This window comes from Oryx dammah, unplaced genomic scaffold (assembly GCF_014754425.2).
Source record: "Oryx dammah isolate SB20612 unplaced genomic scaffold, SCBI_Odam_1.1 HiC_scaffold_25, whole genome shotgun sequence".
In the NCBI taxonomy this organism is placed as follows: Eukaryota; Metazoa; Chordata; class Mammalia; order Artiodactyla; family Bovidae; genus Oryx; species Oryx dammah.
In genome coordinates this window covers 70,212,252-70,224,473 of record NW_024070209.1, presented here as the reverse complement: position 1 = coordinate 70,224,473, position 12,222 = coordinate 70,212,252, and the positions used below count along the sequence as shown (strand labels likewise).

Below are 12,222 nucleotides of genomic sequence, written 5' to 3'. Positions count from 1 at the left end.
GTTGGGGGTGAAGGGCCATCTTCCATCTGTAGGCAGTACTCAGAACCACTCTCCAAGCCCTTCTGACTCCCAGAACTCTGCTGAGACTGGGTTCTCTCTGCCCTACTCCACTTGTAGTATTTTCTCTAAGGTGCTCACTTTCTCTCTGTATAATTCAGTTTACTTTGGGTGTTCCTTGTCCATTAAATGTATCTGCATATATTGGACCCTAACTGAGGACAATGTTCAAAGTTCTCTTTCATGGGGCTTCATTCAAAAAACTAAGATCATGACATCCTGTCCCATCACTTCATGGCAAATAGATGGGGAAACAATTGAAACAGTGTTTCCATTAATAACTGGAAACAGTTGTTTTCTTGGGCACCAAAATCACTGCAGATAGTGACTGCAGCCATGGAATTAAAAGATGTTTGCTCTGTGGAAGAAAAGCTATGACTAACCTAGACAGCATATTAAAAAGCAGAGACATTACTTTGCCAACAAAGGTCCGTACAGTCAAAACTATGGTTTTTCCAGGAGTCATGTATGGATGTGAGAGTTGGACCATAAAGAAGGCTGAGTCCTGAAGAATTGATGCTTTTGAACTGTGGTGTTGGGGAAGACTCTTGAGAGACCCTTGGACTGCAAGGAGATCCAACCAGTCAATCCTAAAGGAAATTAGGCCTGGATATTCACTGGAAGGACTGATGCTGAAGCTGAAGCTCCAATACTTTGGCCATCTGATAGCAAAGAGTCGACTCATTGGAAAAGACCCTGATACTGGGAAAGATTGAAGGCAGGAGGAGAAGGGGATGACAGAGGATGAGATGGTTGGAGGGCATCACTGATTCAGTGGACATGAGTTTGAGCAAGCTCTGGGAGATGGTGAAGGACAGGGAAACCTGGCGTCTATGGGGTCACAAAGAGTCAGACACGACTGGTCAACTTAACAGCAATGAGTCCCATGAAAAGTGAAGGATAAAAAGACACTTATTTAAGTGTTCTAAAGGATTGTTAGTCTTAGAGGCTCATGGAGAGATCTGGGAAAGTGGCATCCAAGTCCATAAGCTGGTCTACTCAAGTTCCAGATCCAGTTCAGCCAGAACACTTACTCCACTTGCTGCTGACTGATTGCAATTTTCCTTGGTCACTAGAAAGCTTAGAACCATACTTGTGACCTATCCCTAGCAAACCAAAAGGACCTTATGCCATGCATTTTGCATACAATATTGCTAGTTTTACCATTATCTCCCCCTCAGTTTTCTTTTGTGCTATTATCCTCTGTACTTATTTTAATTGATCATATTGCATATATTTATATAAGCTATTTTAACTCTCTTCTTCTGGAATAAATCATGTATAAATTAATGTTCATTAATAAAAGAGTTTGATGAGGATCCATTCCTTCACCCCTAAAGGTCCCAGGATGATCTCGCAGTGGTAAGAATCAATGAAAACTACTTCAGACAGGATCACTCTAAGAGACTGTCACCTGGTCTGTGTTCACCACCAATGTACATGCTAAATCTTGAAATGGAGAGAAACCTAGACAAAATGGGGTTCAGTTCAGTTCAGTCGTTCAGTCGTTTCTGACTCTTTGCAACCCCATGAATTGCAGCACGCCAGGCCTCCCTGTCCATTACCAGTTCCTGGAGTTCACCTAAACTCGTGTGCATCGAGTTGGTGATGCCATCCAGCCATCTCATCCTCTGTCACCCCCTTCTCTTCCTGCCCCCAATCCCTCCCAGCATCAGAGTCTTTTCCAATGAGTCAACTCTTCGCATGAGGTGGCCAAAGTATTGGAGTTTCAGCTTTAGCGTCAGTCCTTCCAAAGAACATCCAGGGCTGATCTCCTTTAGAATGGACTGGTTGGATCTCCTTGCAGTTCAAGGGACTCTCAAGTGTCTTCTCCAACACCACAGTTCAAAACCATTAATTCTTCAGTGCTCAGCTTTCTTCAGAGTCCAACTCTCACATCCATACATGACCACTGGAAAAACCATAGCCTTGATTAGACGGACCTTTGTTCGCAAAGTAATGTCTCTGCTTTTCACTTCAGTATTCTTGCCTTGAGAACCTCATGAACAGTATGAAAAGGCAAAATGATAGGATACCAAAAGAGGAACTCCCCAGGTCATTAGGTGCCCCATATGCTACTGGAGGTCAGTGGAGAAATAACTCCAGAAAGAATGAAGGGATGGAGCCAAAGCAAAAACAATACCCAGCTGTGGATGTGACTGGTGATAGAAGCAAGATCCGATGCCGTAAAGAGCAATATTGCATAGGAACCTGGAATGTCAGGTCCATGAATCAAGGCAAATTGGAAGTGGTCAAACAAGAGATGGCAAGGGTGAATGTCGACATTCTAGGAATCAGCGAACTAAAATGGACTGGAATGGGTGAATTTAACTCAGATGACCACTATATCTACTACTGTGGGCAGGAATCCCTCAGAAGAAATGGAGTAGCCATCATGGTCAACAAAAGAGTCCAAAATGCAGTACTTGGATGCAGTCTCAAAAACAACAGAATGATCTCTGTTTGTCTCCAAGGCAAACCATTCAATATCACAGTTATCCAAGTCTATGCCCCAACCAGTAATGCTGAAGAAGCTGAAGTTGAACAGTTTTACGAAGACCTACAAGACCTTTTAGAACTAACACCCAAAAAGATGTCCTTTTCATTATAGGGGACAGGAATGCAAAAGTAGGAAGTCAAGAAACACTTGGAGTAACAGGCAAATTTGGCCTTGGAATGCGGAATGAAGCAGGGCAAAGACTAATAGAGTTTTGCCAAGAAAATGCACTGGTCATAGCAAACACCTTCTTCCAACAACACAAGAGAAGACTCTACACATGGACATCACCAGATGGTCAACACCGAAATCAGATTGATTATATTCTTTGCAGCCAAAGATGGAGAAGCCCTATACAGTCAGCAAAAACAAGACCAGGAGCTGACTGTGGCTCAGATCATGAACTCCTTATTGCCAGATTCAGACTTAAATTGAATAAAGTAGGGAAAACCGCTAGACCATTCATGTATGACCTAAATCAAATCACTTATGATTATACAGTGGAAGTGAGAAGTAGATTTAAGGGCCTAGATCTGATAGATAGAGTGCCTGATGAACTATGGAATGAGGTTCGTGACATTGTACAGGAGACAGGGATCAAGACCACCCCCATGGAAAAGAAATGCAAAAAAGCAAAATGGCTGTCTGGGGAGGCCTTACAAATAGCTGTGAAAAGAAGAGAGGCGAAAAGCAAAGGAGAAAAGGAAAGATATAAGCATCTGAATGCAGAGTTCCAAAGAATAGCAAGAAGAGATAAGAAAGCCTTCTTCAGTGATCAATGCAAAGAAATAGAGGAAAATAACAGAATGGGAAAGACTAGAGATCTCTTCAAGAAAATTAGAGATACCAAGGGAACATTTCATGCAAAGATGGGCTCAATAAAGGACAGAAATGGTATGGACCTAACAGAACCAGAAGATATTAAGAAGAGGTGGCAAGAATACACGGAAGAACTGTACAAAAAAGATCTTCACGACCCAGATAATCACGATGATGTGATCACTAATCTAGAGTCAGACATCTTGGAATATGAAGTCAAGTGGGCCTTAGAAAGCATCACTACAAACAAAGCTAGTGGAGGTGATGGAATTCCAGTTGAGCTGTTTCAAATCCTGAAAGACGATGCTGTGAAAGTGCTGCACTCAATATGCCAGCAAATTTGGAAAACTCAGCAGTGGCCACAGGACTGAAAAAGGTCAGTTTTCATTCCAATTCCAAAGAAAGGCAATGCTAAAGAATGCTCAAACTACCGGACAATTGCACTCATCTCACATGCTAGTAAAATAATGCTCAAAATTCTCCAAGCCAGGCTTCAGCAATACATGAACCGTGAACTCCCTGATGTTCAAGCTGGTTTTAGAAAAGGCAGAGGAACCAGAGATCAAATTGCCAACATCCGCTGGATCATGGAAAAAGCAAGAGAGTTCCAGAAAAACATCTATTTCTGCTTTATTGACTATGCCAAGGCCTTTGACTGTGTGGATCACAATAAACTGTGGAAAATTCTGAAAGAGATGGGAATACCAGACCACCTGACCTGCCTCTTGAGAAATCTGTATGCAGGTCAGGAAGCAACAGTTAGAACTGGACATGGAACAACAGACTGGTTCCAAATAGGAAAAGGAGTACGTCAAGGCTGTATGTTGTCACCCTGCTTATTTTAACTTCTATGCAGATTACATCATGAGAAACGCTGGACTGGAAGAAACACAAGCTGGAATCAAGATTGTCGGGAGAAATATCAATAACCTCAGATATGCAGATGACACCACCCTTATGGCAGAAAGTGAAGAGGAACTAAAAAGCCTCCTGATGAAAGTGAAAGAGGAGAGCGAAAAAGTTGGCTTAAAGTTCAACATTCAGAAAATAAAGATCATGGCATCCGGTCCCATGACTTCATGAGAAATAGATGCGGAAACAGTGGAAACAGTGTCAGACTTGATTTTTCTGGACTCCAAAATCACTGCAGATGGCGATTGCAGCCATGAAATTAAAATCTGCTTACTCCTTGGAAGGCAAGTTATGACCAACCTAGATAGCATATTCAAAAGCAGAGACATTACTTTGCCGACTAAGGTCTGTCTAGTTAAGGCTATGGTTTTTCCTGTGGTCATGTATGGATGTGAGAGTTGGACTGTGAAGAAAGCTGAGTGCCAAAGAATTGCTGTTTTTGAACTGTGGTGTTGGAGAAGACTCTTGAGAGACCCTTGAACTGCAAGGAGATCCAACCAGTCCATTCTGAAGGAGATCAGCCCTGGGATTTCTTTGGAAGGAATGATGCTAAAGCTGAAACTCCAGTACTTTGGCCACCTCATGAGAAGAGTTGACTCATTGGAAAAGACTCTGATGCTGGGAGGGATTGGGGGCAGGAGGAGAAGGGGACCACCGAGGATGAGATGACTGGATGGCATCACGGATTCAATGGATGTGAGTCTGAGTGAACTCCGGGAGATGGTGATGAACAGGGAGGCCTGGCGTGCTTGGATTCATGGGGTCGCAAAGAGTCGGACATGACTGAGCGACTGAGCTGAACTGAACTGAATATCTCTGCTTTTCAATATGATGTCTATGTTGGTCATAACTTTTCTTCCAAGGAGGAAGTGTCTTTTAACTTCATGGCTGCAATCACCATCTGCAGTGATTTTGGAGCCCCCAAAAATCAAGTCTGACACTGTTTCCCCATCTATTTCCCATGAAGTGATGGGGCCAGATGCCATGATCTTAGTTTTCTGAATGTTGAGCTTTAAGCCAACTTTTTCACTCTCCTCTTTCACTTTCATCAAGAGGCTTTTTAGTTCCTCTTCACTTTCTGCCATAAGGGTGGTGTAATCTGCATATCTGAGGTTATTGATATTTCTCCTGGCAATCTTGATTCTAGCTTGTGCCTCTTCTAGCCCATCGTTTCTCCTGATGTAATCTGCATAGAAGTTAAATAAGCAGAGTGATAATATACAGCCTTGACATACTCCTTTTCCTATTTGGAACCAGTCTATTGTTCCATGTCCAGTTCTAACTGTTGCTTCCTGACCTGCATATAGGTTTCTCAAGAGGCAGGTCAGGTGGTCTGGTATTCCCATCTCTTTCAGAATCTTCCACAGTTTATTGTGATCCACACAGTCAAAGGCTTTGGCATAGCCAATAAAGCAGAAATAGATGTTTTTCTGGGACTCTCTTGCTTTTTCAATGATCCAGAGGATGTTGGCAATTTGATCTCTGGTTCCTCTGCTTTTTCTAAAACCAGCCTGAACATCGGCAAGTTCATGATTAGGAAATCCTATCTCTATAAGTCATCTGAACCATCATAAAATCCTTGTTTGGACAATGCTTCACTCCCCCCACCCCAAAAAAAACACCTATGATTTCTGTTCTCAGCGTTTATGATACAGCACACGCATATTTTAAGCATCTCAGATCACACACTGAGGGGGAGTATATCACAACTGTTGACAGTGCAGACACTGGTGCTAGATGCCTGGGTTTGAATCCCAGATCTGCCACTGAATTGGGGCTAGGTACTTAGCCATTCTGAGTTTCAATAAATCCCATCTACAAAGTAAAGATAGTAATAGTACCTACCTCATAGGGCTAGTGAAGGATTAAACAACACATGTTGTATAACATTTAAAACCGTGCCTCAGCACATACAGGGATCTCAAAAATGTTAGTTATTATTAGTGATATGAGAGTTGGGGGAGCACTGCCTTGAGCTAGAAATAGCATCTTAAGTTTCTGGACAAACACCTGAGGAATGGCTAAAGACTTTGCCTCTGACCACTTCTGAGAACAGGCCAAAAACTCTGGCTTATCTTTTGCGTGGCTACTCTTCCCCCTGCTTTTCTAGAGGCAGAATTATGTGATGGAAAGAAGAGGTGAGCAACCAACCTTTCTGAGCTTCAATGTTTCTTTGTCCCTCTCTTCTACATTACCAGATGTGGCAGGAGCTGAAAACACAAAGATAAACTGGGTTTACCGTGTAGCTCACAGTCGAGTGTAGGAGATAAATGCAAAATCACACGGTAGAATGATTAAGCCACATAATGAAGGTATTTTTCTTCTTGCTAAATGCACTGTGAAAAACAGCAGCCACAGAATTTAAGACGTAAGGTATTTGAAAGAGATCTAAAGAAAGCAGACAGCGGAACTCATGTGAAATATTTTTATTGCTGACCCTCCCAAGGCCCACTTCAATTTATTTCGTCCACGGACACTTGGCAACCAACCTTGTGGAACCGTTGGATTATAAAACCCTTTATTTGCAAAGTCAAACTTTTCCAGTAGAATAACCCCTCCTCGTTTTCCAAACGGACAAATCCAGCTTCAAACATCGGTAACAGCAGTCCACGTTTCCCGCTTACTGAAAACGAGGAGTTGCTTGCCAAATCAGGGACTGAAACCAAGAAAAGAAAACCGAGGCGGGAAGAGCCACAACCGCGTCTGCGTAGCGCCGGGGCCCGGCCAGCTGGGAGGCGGGAAGGTCAACACTGCCTACGCGCGCTCTGCGTAATGGGAGCTTCCCCAGCGCAGCAAACCCTGGGAGCCTCCGGGGCGCCTGCGCAGCCGCTGAGATTCAGCGCAGTGGAACTGGCGAGGAAGGGCGACGCACCTGCGCGAAGAGGGCGGTGCGGCGCGGCGGCGGTGGCGGCGGGAGAACTGAGTCCAGTGCGAATGCGCGAGGGCAGGGGGGTGGGTGAGGCGGGGCCGCGCGGGGAGTACGCCGTGCGCCTGCGCGGGGGGCTGCGTGGCGCGGTGGCGGGGCAGGGCTGTGTGGAGTGAGTGGCGCTGCGGGTGGGGCCGTCGGCGGCGCTGGTGAGCTTTGCGGAGTTGGGCGGTGCCGAGGAGGAGGAGGAGGAGGAGGAGGAGGAGGTGGTGGCAGCGGCGGCGGCGGCTGGGTCTGACGCGGCCCGGTTCGTGGGGGGCTCCGCTTGTTTATTTATTTATTTATTTATCGTGGGTGCCTCCGAGTGTGTGCGAGCTCCACTGCTAGCTGGGGACGGGGTGGGGGGGAGGGCCTGGGGGAAGGGGGAGTTGGAGTTGGGGTCGAAACGCCGCGTGACTTGTAGGTGAGGGCACGCCGAGCGGTCGCCGCAGACTCCGCCGCCGAGAAGCCCTTGTTCCCGCTGCCGGGAAGGAGCGTCTGGTGCCGACAAGATGGCGGACGGGGAGCTGAACGTGGACAGTCTTATTACCCGACTGCTGGAGGGTGAGTCGGGGCCCGGCGGGCCGCGGGGAGGGGACGCTCTCCCTTACCCCTCCTGGTCCCTCGGGCTTGGAGCCCGAGGGAACTCCCCCACCCCAGCTCCGCCGCCCGCTTCCCTGCTTTTCCCGCCCCGAGGCGGCAGCCGAGGATGGGGGCGAAGAAGCTGGTGGGCCGGGGGAGCGGCCTCCGGGAGAGAGGCCGGGCGAGAGGGGCTGTCCCCGTGGGCGGGCAGTGCCCCGCGGACCTTCGGGGACCCGCACGGCGGCGCGCGGCCGGGGCGTGGGGTGACCCTTTCCAGAAGGAGTGGGCCGGGATGCGTGCTCCGATGCATTGTATGCCCGCGAATTGTGTGTTTCTCCTCTCTTCTCTTTGTGGCTTGCCCTTGGCTGCCTCCCGATTCTTGTTCTGGGAGTGAAAAAAAAAATTTTTTTTTTAATCCACTTGGGAAAACTGTTTGATCTGTTCAGTAAATTTTACATGATCCTACAGGACGAACTATTCAGGGAGAAGATGACACTAGCGAGAGTACCTCCCATGTCTAATTTAGCTTTAAAAAATAGTAAAACAGGTCTGACCGAGACGAAGAAGCACGCCAGAAATATGTAGACACACGTTTGCTGTAGGGATTAGTTTTCGGATTTGAGAATTTTAACAGGTTTGAGCAGGATTTAATTTCTGCAGAAACTTAGAAAAGGTCGATTGTAAAGCCTCTGTTGTGTTTAAAGGGTCTTTACAAGTCTTCTCAGCTTTTGAAGTTTCTGGGCCCTTCTGTTTTTATTGGATAGTTTTATGTTAGGGTTGGGGATTGAGGGATAAGGAAGAGATGGAGAGGCCAGGATATTATTCAAAGTCCATCGCGGTCTTCTGCCCGCGAATGCCTTTATCCCAACATTTGCGTCATCACTAACTGCTTTGTGAGCGTGTAGAAAAGAAATTGACCCACTAAAAAAAAGAGATTTAGAGTCCTCTCTGTCAGAAATCGTGGCAGGATTACATAGACGTTGTTACTTGCTTTCGAATTGCCTGAAGATAATTATTTTTCACAGTGAAACAGTATGTATTTAGTGTGATGGAAAAGCATCACAGAAGATTGTATGGTTCGGGGCGGAAGGGAGGGCGCTGGTTCCTTTTTTGGCCGAAGTGTCGGTATCTCATCAGTTTCTGTGCAAACTACGGTAAATTTGCTGCAGATGTGAGTCTTCAGCAGTGTGAGACTGAATGTCTTTTAAGACTGAATAAGAATCAAAGTTTTACCAGGAACTCTTATTTGCTTTTTCCTTTACTATTAAGTTATTCCTGGGAGGCCCCCTGGTGCCTGCAGTCAGTGTTCACTGTTTAAGACTTTGTGGATTTTAACAGATGTGAACATCTTGCTGGGTGTGAGACATTTGCTTTGGGGCGGGGGGGGGGGATTTTTTTTTTTTTTAATTATTTGTTGTTCTGAGAGGGAAATGTAGCTGTTTAAAAATTTTAATATCTTGTTAACTTTGGGAGAAGTTTATGCTCACCATGAACTTGGCTTGTAAATTTAATTATTTGAAAATATGATGCTTGTATCCAACTTCTTCATTTTTATTTTCCATATACTTATTTATATACTTTGTAAGCATAAGACAAGATAAACTTATGTATTCTTAAATGTTTGATGTGGGATGTCTTAAGTCAGATGATTTTATGATTATACATAATTAAGAAACTTCACTCATGGATTGTTCGAGGTTACTAGGAAAAAGATATGGTGGGGAAAATAGGCTAAGTGATTGTTTCTGTGAATTTGAATTACATCAGTGTTCGATTCTGGTTTTTGATGATCGTTTTCCAGACATTTTCCCCTTTTAAAATTAGCAAGAATTTATTGACCTGCTTTGTGCCAGTCACCAGGAATGCAAAGACAAGACACTGTCTCTTCATTCAGGGAATTCTCAATTTAAACAAGTGATTTTCAAGCTTTTGGAGCCTGCTCTCTGTCAGTATAGGGTACCATTACTTGCTTCTTAATTCTGGGAAGTATATTTAGTTTTGACAGTGCCTCCCTGGGATTCTTAAATTCTCCAGGCTCCTTTCTCCTTTGCAAAATCTAGACCTGTCCAAAGACATCCAAAACAGACTTGGATTTTCTAGTAAGTAGTTATTTTTAGTCTTGAAATAATTTTTTTTTTTTTTGGCGTCCCTGGGTGGGCCCGAAGAAATAATTTTTTTTAGTTTCCAAATAAAAATCACTTGATTTTCAGTGACATTACATTTTTATTAAATTTAACTCAAATTCAAGTGAGGTTACTTAGCAGAATGGCTGTAGTTAAATTTTTGGTTTGTTTTTAGTATTAAATGAAAGTACAGAACTTGATCAGCAATGTTTAATCTCATTTTAAAATGTTGATTGTAGTTCCATAACATAGTCTCGATTTTTTTTTCTTTTTATTACATCAGATTACCAGTCAGCTATAACACTTTTAGTATAAATTTTATGAGTTGGTTTGTGTTTTCTTAGGTGGGCAAATCATGTGAATTTCTAAAGCACCATTTACATTTAATTTTTTGTTGTTGATATGATTTAATGCAAAACAGTATACTAGTTTATTGTTTGGACAGTGCATATTCCTCCAATACATTTTCTTGATTAAGTTTTACTTACTACAAAGCCAGAGATTCCTACTCCTCTCAGCTGTAGTGACCTTGCTACTATACTACATTGTTGTGGGTTTATCATCGTGCTTTTGACTGGTTGTTTAAATTGAAGCAAGTTTCTGTGAGTATCCTGGGAAATCCACTAAAAGCTTTTTTACTTTGATGAGCAGTTCCAAAAGGACTTAGGATGGCAGTGGGAGTATAGAGAAATCACCTGGGGAACTTTATTCAGACTGTCACTGTTGAGTTTACTTTGGAGGAGTTGAAATAGGATGAGTAGAATCTGCTTGTTTGGGAATCTGCTTCTGGGTGGTTAAGATTGTGCTAGCTTTGTTCCCAAATACAGACATGATCCAAGTGTTTAAAAACTGGGCTGTATCAACTGATGATAACTAACGTGCCCATTATATATATTATAGCATATATTTGATTATGTATTATGTATGTGTATCATGTACATTTAAAACTGTGAGTGTCTGGAATATGCTTTTCTGATTATAAAAATAAGCATTCTTATTCTTACAGGAAAGAATTTCTTATATGAAACAGTGAAGAATTAAAACCAGAGTCCTCCCCATAATTCCATGATCCAGAGATAACTTGTTGAAATTTCGATGCATTTTTCTTTCAGATACTTTACATCTTTAGAATATTGTTTATGTAGCTTTATGAATTAATTTTTAAACGTTTTCTTGCAGGTTTTTTTTTACTTTGCTACAAAGCTAAACTTAGTATTACAAGATAAATTGTAGACTGTTAGTATCATGTTAGTAGACTATTAAAAAACTTAACAGAATATGATTGTGTTTATATTTGGCCCACTATTTATGAAAATCTTGGGATGTGTGTATTCTTGTTTTTAAATCCATTTTTCACTTAATCACAACCTATCAGATGTCTAAATTTGTGAAACTGCTGCGATTTTTTTTAGTTAAGCTGGAAGACTAAGCAAATAGGAAGTTTACGTCTTTTGTGTCCTTTTGAACGTCAAGAAAAGGAATGGATTTGAAAAATGAAGATTAATGAAACCATATTAAAGCCCCTCCTCCCCCCACCCCCTTTTTTTAAGCTTTATTGTTGTTTTTTTGGCTGCACCACACAGCTTGTGGAATATTAGTTCCCCAGCCAGGAATTGAATCCTGGTCCCCTGCAGTGAAAGCACTGGATCGCCAGGGAATTCCCAAGTCTGTCCTTTCTCCTTTTTAAATAATAGTTTTATTGAAATACAATTCATATACCATGCAATTTCACCTTTTGGATTGCATAATTGAGTGGTTTGTAGTATATTCACAGAGTTGTGCAACCCATCAGCCACCACCATCAACATTAGAAAGTTCTCCCCACCATTCTCAAACACATCCTTGTTCCCATTAGCTGACAAGTCCCTTTTCCCTTCACTCCTCTCCAGCACCAGGTTACCCCTAATCTACTTCCTGTGGATTCTGCCTGTTCTGGACATTTCATGTGAATGAAATAATGCATTATGTGATCTCTTGTGATTGGCCTCTTTTTATTGTTTTGCAGGTTCATCTGTATTGAAGCATGTGTCAGTATTTCGTTCCTTTTATGGCTAAACAATATTTCATTGTATGACTGTACTATGTTTTTGTCCATTTGTCACTTGATGGACATTTGAGTTGTTTCCTGCTTTGGGCTGTTGTGAAAAATACTGCTATGGATGTTTATGTACAAGTGTTTGTGTGGGCATATGTTTTCATTTCCCTTGGGTAATATAACTGGGAGTGGAATTCCTTTGTCAGTGGGTAACTCTGTTTAACCTTTTGAGGAACTGCCAAACTGTTTAAAGCTTCTTTTCTGATTCAGTTGTTTAATTATGACCCAGCAG

General features: G+C 42.9%; 1 protein-coding gene across 3 annotated transcripts in view; it reads left to right on the top strand.

Moving 5' to 3' along the window:
- The first annotated feature begins 7,261 nt into the window (after positions 1 to 7,261).
- The window catches only part of PPP1CB (protein phosphatase 1 catalytic subunit beta), a 35,603-nt gene continuing 30,642 nt past the window's right edge, over positions 7,262 to 12,222 (top strand). The window contains exons 1-2 of one of the 3 annotated variants that reach the window (XM_040224345.1): positions 7,262 to 7,360; positions 7,615 to 7,754. In XM_040224345.1, coding sequence (XP_040080279.1) covers positions 7,703 to 7,754 — 52 coding nt within the window. In that variant the 5' untranslated portion in view covers positions 7,262 to 7,360; positions 7,615 to 7,702. Of the gene's footprint in view, positions 7,755 to 12,222 lie in introns of all 3 variants that reach the window. The other 2 variants (XM_040224346.1, XM_040224344.1) reach the window with 2 other exon arrangements.